At 40.2% G+C, this 11,736-nt stretch overlaps 1 protein-coding gene across 1 annotated transcript; it reads left to right on the top strand.

Moving 5' to 3' along the window:
- Positions 1-958: 958 nt before the first annotated feature.
- Positions 959-9,316, top strand: AICDA (activation induced cytidine deaminase; the record flags this gene model as incomplete). The annotated part of the gene is made up of 5 exons (XM_080811587.1): positions 959-1,068; positions 5,979-6,126; positions 7,591-7,861; positions 8,086-8,201; positions 8,596-9,316. 5 exons carry the CDS (start codon positions 959-961, stop codon positions 8,647-8,649), a joined length of 699 nt encoding a protein of 232 aa, XP_080667713.1. The 3' UTR covers positions 8,650-9,316.
- Between the last annotated feature and the right edge of the window lie 2,420 nt (positions 9,317-11,736).

Here is an 11,736-nt window from a genome sequence, read left to right as displayed (position 1 = left end):
GTAGGAGGGAGAAGCAAAATCTTTAATAGACCAAATCGTATAAGGGCAGAAATTTAAAGCCTTTTATTCGAAAAGCCCAACCTGCATTCCAAGTTTAATGCAGTCATTTAGATGCTGGTTCTGTCTGAGGAAATAAACATTTTTAATGGTTGGTGAGGTTGCTGCTTCTCAATTCAAAATATATGGCTTTCGTGGAAAAGACAGCTTTTGCAAAAATTACTCTTGTGCAATCAATCATCTAGTCTTCTAGTCATTCTTGTAGTGCAATCAGAAAGAGAAAAAAGTCATTAGTTTAGGAGGCAAAATTTCTATTCTGAAGTCCTCTATAATTCATTTGACTTTACCTGCTTGGCCGCAAAGAAGGAGCTCTTAGTGCTGGTCTTTGGGACTGAGAGACAGTGTGGACGTAAGGAAGGGAATAGATACTTCCAGCTAACAGAGTGTAAGATGCCATTTAAATGAACATTATTATTATTATGCTTTTAAAATTAAAGATGCGGGGCGCCTGGGTGGCTCAGTCAGCTAATCATCTGCCTTCTGCTCAGGTCATGATCCCAGAGTCCTGGGATCGAGTCCCGAATAGGGCTCTCTGCTGCGCAGGGAGTCTGTTTCTCCCTCTGCTTGCCACTCCACCTGCTTGTACTCTCTTTTTGACAAAAAATCTTAAAAAAAAAAAGAATTAAAGATACTATTTGTCACTAGGTATACAATTTCTGAAGTGTCTACAGCTACTAGCTCCTGATCTTTGTGACCTGTGGAGTCTAGACTCGATTTTTAGAGCTGTAGCCCTATAGGAACCTATACACTAAGCAGAGAAGCCCTTTATCATGTACCCATGTGACTCTGCCTCTGACAGCCCCACCTACCATTTTTGGACCCAAACAGGAGGGAGGCTGTTGGGTACCTGGTAGTGATGATGCCTGGGAGGAGGAGCCTAAGAGGATAAGCTCAAATTTGAATGTGTGGGGCCAATGCCTCACCAGACAGAGTCAGTGAAGCAGCAGGACTTGAGGCAAGCCTTTCCATGCCTAAGACTAAGAAAGACACTATGGAATCCACTATGGACAGGTAAAGCAGTCTCTTCATGGGTGGTTGCCCTGGCTTTTCTCTCAGAGTAAATCTGAGTTTTCAGATCGGTAGCTATCCCTTTCTCTCCTCTCACTATCTGACTCACTGCTTGGTCAATATGTGCATTTATTTTTTCTGGCTCTGTCTCATCTGTTCAGATCTTACATGATCTCTGCCTAATTCTCTGTTCTGTCTCTCTTCCACACTCAACTGTCATGCGCCACGTATGGCCACGTACTGCAGTTAGAACTAGTTTATGGTAATATTAACATAGCAAGTGTTTAGACATCCAAACCATGGAAAGGTAATAACAAGAATACAGTATACTAAGAACAGTAGCAGAAACTGTAATAATAATTTTGTAAATATTGAACTGCAAAAGGACTTTGTAAACTTTCTTGGGGAGCCTTTACTGAATAATTTAGCTACATACTGAATAATTCAGCTACATAGTAAGGAAATGATTTTTTAATGCCAATATTAAAAATTGCTTGAAAGTCACTATGATGGTATATATCTATTCCAGAAAGAAAAATTCAGTCAAGTTATTTAATGTTATAATTCCAATTACTGGGCAGTTAATGGCATTTTTACTATCTACTTAGTCTTTCAATTTCTTCAGACCCCGCTTAACGTATTTCTTAAAATGTATTTTATAAGATTTACACAATGTTTTCACATGCAGTTTATGACAAGTTATTATCACAACTCATTTTATTCCTACTTTTATGATTACTAAAAATATGAGAATACTTAATCCATAAACTTTACCTCAGTTTAACTTTTACAAAAAATTTACACTACAGAATTAAGACTTTTATTTCTTTAAATTTTTTTAAAGATTGTGTTTTTAAGTAATCTATCTGTACACCCAGCGTGGGGCTTGAACTCACAAACCCGAGATCAAGGGTCGCATGCTCCACCGACTGAGTCAGCCAGGTGTCCCCAGAATTAAAATTTTTAATGGAAGACTAATGTTCTTCAGAAAATTTTCTTGAAGGCGAAAATGTCAACTGTCTGCTCAGTTTGCAATGAGATTGAAAATTAATCTGAGGTGTAAGTCAGAGGTAAAGGGTTCAGTGAAAATATTTGTACATAAAATGCTAGGCGATGATTAATAGTTGGAATTCAAAGGCAACAAGGAGAAAAGACGAAATTCAACAGGAGAAAAAGGGGAATATGTAATTATCATTAGGGAAAAGAATATCCGCAGAGGGTATCAGTGATGGCACAGGACAGGAGAGGACTTGGTCACAATTATTTTTAACCCATTTGTCTCCAGTTTGCATTGCTGGGGATGCAGCAGGTTCTGCCTCAGGGAGCACAGCTGTCTAGTGCAGCTGTCAAACTGTGAGCTACAAAGTCCTTTGTACCCAGAAGAGAAACTAAGAGAGCAAGGTCCTTGAAACGGGCTCCTAGCTATAGTTGAAGGAAAGTGAGGGACCAAGAAAGTCAATTAAAAGGTCATAGGCAATTTGCTTCACTGTGACTGGTCACTTCTGAAAGAAACAGTAACCACGGATTTTTGTGTGAGCGGAAAGCCAAAGTCCATCTGAATTCCCTTAGCTGTGCCATGTCCTTTCCTATACTCCCAGAACACCTTTGCTTTCTCCCAACAGCAGATGCCCCCAAAAAGCCTTCTTTGCCTGACACAGTACCCTCCACCCTCTTCTCAGACATACAGCCCAGGAGGGTAGATTAACTGTTTAAAGAAATTTATCAGTGAGGAAGGATGATCAATCTGTTTAAAACTGAGCCCCAAGAGATTTTTTTTCCCCTTTTACTTCAGTACTGATTAAGCACTTATGATGTATTCAATTTATGCTAATGATTATATGCAAATTATGTCCTGACAGTAACAGTAATGGTGGTAAGTGTTATGATGATTAATATACAATTATTTTATTTTATTTTTTGGTATATGAGAACTTGTCCTGTTTTCCCCATCAAAACTCATGATCTTGGTAAAAAAATATGGAACTCTTCACGAATCTGCATGTCATTCTCGCAGGGGCTGTGTGAATCCTCTCTGTATCATTCCAATTTTAGCACATGTGCTGCCCAAAAGCAACATTATCATTTTAAAATAAAGACAGCAATTATTAGATCTTTGTTAGCATTCATGTCAGATTCCTGCCAACTGAATTCCAAAACCATATGATTAAACAATTTCCATACTGTTTGGTATAATGTGTATACTGGTGATTAATCTAGTTCTCTGCCTCAGGATTTAAAGTGTATTTCAGTAAGCGTCCTGTGTGTGAAGCGCGACATTTAAATTGAGACAGCTATAAAAAGTGCGTTCCTGCTTACCTAACTCATCAGGTTGACACTTGGGTATTTAACTTTTAACTTCACGGTCTATCACATGTATTGCTTTAAAATTAATTCTCAACGTCTGTACTCCCCCAAAGACTGGTACATGTTTTGTAGAAGCTTTCTTCACAATAGCCCCAGAGTGGAAACAATCCAAACGTCCATCTACAGGCGGATGGATAAATGAGCTATGTCCATGCAATAGAATATTACTTGGCAGTAAAAAGGATCAAACTACTGATACATGCAACACAACCAATGAATTTCAAATTCATTATGCTAGGTGCCAGAAGCTGGACACAAAGGAAGAGATAATGTAGGATTTATATGGAATTCTAGGAAGTGGAGAGTAATGTAGTTACAGAAAGAAGATTAGTGGTTGTGTAGGGAGAGGGGGAAGAACTGACTGAAAAGGAGAAATAAGCAAATTTTGGGGAGGGGTGCCCTGGAAATGTTCTGTGTCCCAATTGTGGTTCCAGTTTTGGGTGTTTACATTCGCCAGGACTCATAAAACTGCACATTTTAAATGGGTGAAGTATGTAAATTATACCTCAATGTTTAAAAAAAAAAATGAAGGTGAAAAAGTTTCAATTCTCTTGCCAGCAAACCGTATTCAAATCCTTGCCTAGGTCTTTATTTTTTCAAGAGTTTACTGCACTTCTGCTCAATGCCATTAGGTGGCAGCATTATCTCCACAACTTGGTAAATACATTTCTGGAAAAGAACAGGGACAAAAACCAGAGAGACATCATTAGTGCTTTGGTATCAACCACATTGTATAGCTTGTGTTACGTCCACAGCTGCAAAGAAACTTTGGCTAGCTGAGAGTATTTCCACAAATTCAATTCAATTTAGTGCTTATGACATGCAAAACACTGCTAGGCATAAGGAAATTAGAGCAACCAGTCCCCACATGTGGGCGAAACAAGTAATGGATTATGTTGCCGTATTAAAAAAGCAACAGGATGCAAAACTGCATGAGATCAGTATAATCAAAATCATGTAAACATGCCTATAAAAAGACTAGAAAAAATTTTAACATAATTGTCATTAGATACTACATTGAATTATCATTAGACACTGTAAATCTTTACATTTTTAAAATTTAAAATTTTTTAAAAACTTATTTTATCTTTTTTTCTCATAAAGTGATACTTTCTGCCTCAAAACACAGAAAACCCAATTGGGAAAACAGAGATGTCAGTGATCAACTGGTAACAGACAATGAGAGCTTTGACAGGGATAAACTAGGTAAACTGGAGAATGAAGCTACAGGAGGGGTTTTTGTTGCTGTCAGTGTTCAGTTTTTTACCTAGAAATTTTGCTATAGCAGTGGTGGGAAAGAGCAGTTGAATTGTGAACTGGATTTGAAGGATATATAAGTTTTGTCCAGTGAAAAAGGTAGGAAAGCATTCACTGAGAGGAAGTGCATCAGCTAGGTGACTGGAAAGAAAAAAATCCACAGGATCAGACACTACTGCCAAGGGATCATCTGCATAGGCACTTGAAGATAGGGAAAGGAAGGGGAAAGGTAGCAGGAAAGGAAGCAAGAAATGTCGATTTGATGATCAAATGTAAAAACTGGCCTACATACTACCTTAGAGTTTGGGATTTATCCTGTAGGCACAAGAGATTCACTGGGGATTTTTCAGCATAGAAATGACATGGTCACACCTGGGTCTTTGTGAGATCACTCCGGCACAGTAGGAAGAATGTTCTTTTGGAGGGACTGGGGGGAACCAGACCAGCTTAGAAGGCAAGGACAAGAGATAAACCTAAAGAAGATTGAGGGCTTAGACTGAAGCAGTGAACAGAGGGAATAATGCAGATATGAACCAGAAGTATTTGGAGGTTTAGAAAATAAGAATACTAAAAAAAATATTGAGATTTGAATAAATAAATTTAGACCATTAAATATGGAGGAGAAGAATCAAAGGTAAGCCCAAACTTTTCACCTGGTTATTTGAGATGGAAAAGTAAAGAGACAGGATAGTCAGGACAGAGGACAGTTTAGGAATTACTGTTTTGACCATGTTGGGTTTGAAGTACATACTGGACACTTAGGTAGAGTTTGGAGGGGACCTATGAAAAAATTATGGAACCAAGGAACAAGTTTTTAAGTCCAGCATGTAACAGACAGCTATGGGAGGAGACTATCCTATGACTTCATACCATTTGGGGGTTCTGGCTACATCTCAATTTTTTTTTTTTTTTAAGATTTTATTTATTTGTCAGAGAGGGAGAGAGCACAAGCAGGGGGAGTGGAAGGCAGAGGGAGAAGCAGATTCCCGACTGAACAAAGACCCAATGTGGGACTCGATCCCAGGATACTGGGATCATGACCCAAGCGGAAAGCAGACGCTTAACCAACTGAGCCACCCAGGCGCCCTCAACTGGTCTTAAATATAAGCATGAAGAAGGGTTTATAATGGGTTCCAAGTTCAGCAGGTCTCAGGCATCCAGCAGAGTAAGGAAGAGGATCTTCTCTAGTTTGGCTCAGATCATTACAGATTTTTTAAAAAGCTGGAGGAAAGCCAGGAGTGAGCAGAGAGTGAGTGGTGCTCCTGAAAGTTCCTCCCTCTCCTCACCCACAGCCTCCTGATGAAGCAGAGGAAGTTTCTTTACCATTTCAAGAATGTCCGCTGGGCTAAGGGTCGCCATGAGACCTACTTGTGCTACGTGGTGAAGCGGCGGGATAGCGCCACCTCCTTTTCACTGGACTTCGGTCACCTTCGAAACAAGGTATCAGTTAATTGCTTCCAAGCTAGAGTCCCGGCACTTTTAGAACCATCTACAGATAGTACCACTTTCAGCCAGTTTCACACTTAGGTCTCCACCAGATTTCAGAAATCTTTTTCTTTCTGTCCAGGAAACCACAATAAGTATGCCCCCAAAGCATGCCACCTCATGTCCTCCCCGATCATGCTGGGCACATTACTGCCACCCCTCGCTTCAATGCCTAGAGTAACTGCCCCCATACTTTCCTTCCCTTTCCTCAACATCCTAACTGCCTTTGAGATTAAGGAAGAAATCCAAATTTTGATTTGGAAGAATATTATCAGCTCATTCAAGCTAAATTTAAATAAAAAACAAATTTTTAGAATTTTTGAAAGTTAAGGGAAAAGTAGCAAAAAAATAATGACTCAATTCTGTTTTCCAAATGATTTCTAGTCCCTCCTCCTCACATATATCACAGGCCGATGAGTACATTCAGTATGGTAAGACCCAGAATGCTCCGGGAAGCCTCAATTGGTCGACTGATTCAATCAATCTCTAGATTGCATCTGGAAGATCAGAGCATTACATTTTCAAGCGACTTCACCATATCCAGATGGGCTTACATAAACTTCTGCCAATGAGTATTCCCTGTCTCAAAACAGGCAGTGACATCTGATTTTGGTGGGATCCCAGGGAAGAATCCATAATCCATAGGTGGACCGACATTGTCTGGCTCACTGTTAAGTGTTTATTTTACTATCCAATTTCCTTTGCCTCCATTTGTCTTGCGTAAATTATCTCACTGCAATTGTTTTACATTCTAATCTCTTTCCTGTTTGGTGATGAGACACATTCTAAGTAGAGAAGGCTTTGCAGTTACCCACCCTTTATTTCCTTCTCATTTAATCCTCGAAATTGGTACAAGCCCATTTTACTGGTGAGGACTTAGAAGATCCAAGAGTTGGGTGAGTTGTCCCAGTCACCTCAGGGGTGACACCAGGAAATGGAACCTAGATCTGGGACTAATGACTTCTCTGCCATACTAGGCAGACTTGCTATATCTCACTATTGTGAGATTATTACAATCACAGGGATCATACGATGAGCAAACACATTCTTTCATTGTTCTGAACCCACAGCAGTCCTGTGACCTCTCTTTCAACACCCTTGTTGGCCTTTTACCCCTTCCAGTCCTCAACCACCCTTCCTACCGCCCCCTAGTGGTCTGGTGTATTTCCTAAATGTTACAGCAACAGACACAACTCAGAACTCTGGGGTACTGTGATGCTACTTCAGCCCACCCAGCGCATCCTTCTGCTTTTCTGTTCAACAGAAAACCCACATCCCTGTTGTAACCCTAAGCCCCAAATGCAGACACCCTAAAAAAGCTGACTGTGGCAGGCAGATAAATTCGTGGCCGTAAAGCTGCCAGCGCCGCAGGAAAGGTCACTAAACGTCACTCACTCAAGTCCCCCGCTCTGTCCGCAGTCGGGCTGCCACGTGGAGCTGCTCTTCCTCCGCTACATCTCCGACTGGGACCTGGACCCTGGCCGGTGCTACCGCGTCACCTGGTTCACCTCCTGGAGCCCCTGCTACGACTGTGCCCGGCACGTGGCCGACTTTCTGAGAGGGTACCCCAACCTCAGCCTGAGGATCTTCACCGCGCGCCTCTACTTCTGCGAGGACCGCAAGGCTGAGCCCGAGGGGCTGCGGCGGCTGCACCGCGCGGGGGTCCAGATCGCCATCATGACTTTCAAAGGTACGAAGGGGACCTCGTCGGGATTGCAATTCAGGAGAAAAATCGGAGGGGCGGGGTGGGGGGAGGGATTCAGCCCCAAAAGGACTAGAATAGGAGGAAGAAAATTAAGGGCATGGACACTCAACTTTGTGGGAGATGAGATTTAAGGGGGGGGGCAGGGTTTTCGTTTTTTCCTCTCCATTTGGGATCTGAACTATCTACCCCATTCCCCTCCTTTTTTAAAGATTATTTTTATTGCTGGAATACTTTTGTGGAAAATCGTGAAAAAACTTTCAAAGCCTGGGAGGGATTGCACGAAAATTCCGTCCGACTATCCAGACAGCTTCGACGCATTCTGTTGGTAAGGGGCTGCTTTGTTTCTCATTTTCTTTCTCCCTCCGAAGTCATCTTTTCCTGGAGCTCCTTATATTTCCCTTTCTTACGTTTTTTACATTGCCTGTGCATGTGTGTGCGAGTTACCACTCTCCATTTTTCCTCTGATGAAAACCTTACTTTATGTTTTGTTATTTCTCCTACAGTTGAGTTTGCGCTTCTGTTTCACAACTCAGAGCCCTCTGCCGAGATGCCCTTCCCTTTCCCTCTTTTCATCACCGACAAGTCTCTCTGTTGGACTCTCCTCAGGATTCTCTTTTCCTTCTGGTACAATTCCTTCCTGTCCTCTTCCTACTCCCCCCAACTTCCTTCCTTCCACAATGTTACAAATGCATCCACTCAGTTCATTTCTTTCTTTACAGCCCCTGTATGAGGTTGATGACTTACGAGATGCATTTCGTACTTTGGGACTTTGATATCAACCTCCAAGAAATGTCACGTAGGATGAACCATCTCTGAAGACAGTGGGTAAAAAGACAATCTCTCAAGAATTCTGTTTTTCTTCAACTCTCATTTCCTTAGGAGTTTAGAGAGAAAATATTCATATACAGGACTTTGTTAAAAACAAAACAAAAGCAAAACCGTACAGAAGGAACACAGGCCCACCTGGGTAATGCTGCAACTGGTGCAGCTTTTAATGCAACATCTCCCCCTACTGGGAAATGACAGAATTGCAGGGAGCACCTGAAGTGTGTTCTAGGACTCTGGCAGGGAGGAATCAAAAGGTAAACCTGTGAAAGCATGGTGAGAAGATCAAATGTTTATAATATGTATCCTTTATTATCTGATTCATCCGGAATTTTCAATGATATTAGTGATAGATTTTTCTATTCTTTTCCTTTGGGGTTCTTTCAAGTGAACAAACTCACACCAGTCCATGATCTATATAGAACCTCCTAATGAAAGGATCTGGGTGATTGTAACCCCCAAACATCTTACCAGGGCATTAATATCTAACCATGTACTGTATGTTTTCATTGTCTCAGGTATGTTTTTATGTTTGTACATAGAACAATTCTTTTTCTTGGCATGAAATATGCATGATCACCTTCAGGCTATTTTATAATAAAGGATCTTAAAGTGAATGAGGACTGTGAAGAAGACACTGTAAAAGTTAGCTGATGCCAAGTAACACATCTGGAAACATAGATCCTTTTAAAGAAGTCCATATGTCAGAAACCGCAACCACAAATTTCACATTTAATTAGGTAACACTTGGAAAGGGGTTGCTTCATTCAATGTTGAGAAAAACCTGTCCTCTTGGTGGGTCTCTAGAACAGAGTCAACCAGGCCAACGTTTCTGACTTTTTGTATGTATCCAATGCTCCTCTCAAAGAAATGCTCACTATGTAGGAGAGTGTAGTAAAAAGAGAGTAACATTTGGAAAGGAAGGATAACAGAGCATTCATTACAAAGTGTTTTCTCCTGCAAAATGTAGGGAGCAACATGGCAGAGAATGCCTTTGAACAACTCTCCTTGACTATGAGAAAAATATTCAAAATAACCATATCACTGAGCAATTATTACCTAGCAACCCTTGCAATGCAGATAAATAGATCTGCAAGACAAGTTGAATGCACAACTGCATTGTTTTACAAATACAAATCGGTGTCAGGACCAATCAATAGGAGAAAGAATAACCCTTTGCAACAAACTGTGCTGGGACAACTGGATATCTATATGTGAAAGAATGAATTTGGATCTCTTACCATATACCATATACAAAAGTTAACTCGAAATTTATCAAATACCTTCATGCAAGAACTAAAATTATAAAACCCTTAGAAGAAAACATAGGTGGAAATCTTCATGACCTTGGATATGACCAAGTCCCTTAAATGACACCAAAAGCACAAGCAACAGAAGGAATAGAGAAATTGGACTTCTTTAAAATTGAAAGCTTTTGTGCACCAAAAGGCAAGGAAGCAAAAAGAAAACTTGCAAAATGGGAGAAAATATTTGCAAATAATATACCTGGTAAGACTTTTTAAAATTATTTTTTAAGGATTTTATTTATTTATTTGACAGCGACAGACACAGTAAGAGAGGGACCACAAGCAGGGGGAGTGGGAGAGGAAGAAGCAGGCTTCCCACTGAGCAGGGAATCCAACTTGAGGCTCGGTCCCCGAACCCTGGGATCATGACGTGAGCCAAAGGCAGAGGCTTAACAACTGAGCCACCCAGGCCCCCCCGTGGTAAGACTTTAGTAGACAGAATATACCAAGAACTCTTACAACTCAAAACAAAAAACAAACTAATTTAAAAATGGCAAAAAGACCTGAATAGACCTTCCTCCAAAGAAGATACACACATGGCTAATAAGCACATGAAAGGTACTCAACATCCTTAGTCTTTAGGGAAATGGAAATCAAAGCCACAATGAGATACCACTCATGCTATTACAGCATGGCTATCAACAGCATTAAAAACCAAAACAATGTTGCTAAGGATGGAGAAACTGAAACCTTCCATATTATTAAACGGTGGACATGTAAAATTGTACAGCCACTATGGAAAACAGCTTGGTGGTTCCTCAAAAGCTGAATCACAGAATTACTGTATCACCCAGCAATTCCACTTCTAGGTATAAATCCAAGAGATTAAAAGCACACATTGAAATAAAAACTCATCCGTGAGTATTTATAGCAGGAGTATTCGTAATAGGCAAAAAAAAAAAAAAAAAAAAGGAAACACTCAATGTCCATCAAGTGATAGGTGGATAAATAATCGTGCGATATCCATACAACAGTATTTTATTCAGTCATAAAAAGGAATGAAGTAGGGACATGCTACAACGTGGATAGATCTTGGAAACATTGCACCAATGGAAAGAAAGCCAGACACAAAATGCCATATATTTTTTTATTCCACTCGTGAAATCTCCAGAACATGTAACCCCACAGAGACAAAAAGATTAGTGGTTGCAAGGGGTAAGAGGGAGAAGGGCATGGGAATGAATGCATATGGAGTTTCTTTTGGGGGTAATGAAAATGGCCTACAATTCAATAATGGTGATGGTTACAAAACATTCTGAATGTACTAAAACCCACTAACTTGTATATTTTAGAGCTGTGTCTGAATGTATAATTGGATTTATAAATATAAATTTTATGTTATGTGAATTTTATCTTGATTTTTAAGACAAGTCAATACGACTTGAGTCAAGCAACCCCGAATTTGAATTCTATTTCTCCATGACAGTGTGCAAGATATAATTAACCTCTCTACAGCCTTCATTTCCGATCTCTACATAGGTATGACAATATGAACTTTTCACATATTTTTGGTAAATATTAAATTAGAAGATAACACAAAGCTGGTACTATCTTAGTGATTAGCACTGCAACCCTTTGTGTTTGCAGGGCAGAAACCTAGAAATCACCCTTGACACATCACCTTCTGCCCCCCATATCTGGTCCTATCCACTTTGCATGCTAAATACTTCTTGAATTCATTTACTTTTCTCTCACTCCTCTACTAGTACCTAAGAAAGGGGGAAAAAA

Source organism: Martes martes, assembly GCF_963455335.1.
Source record: "Martes martes genome assembly, chromosome: 8".
Lineage (NCBI taxonomy): Eukaryota > Metazoa > Chordata > Mammalia > Carnivora > Mustelidae > Martes > Martes martes.
Note: the sequence above shows the minus strand (reverse complement) of the source record. Positions and strands in the feature narration are given on the sequence as shown.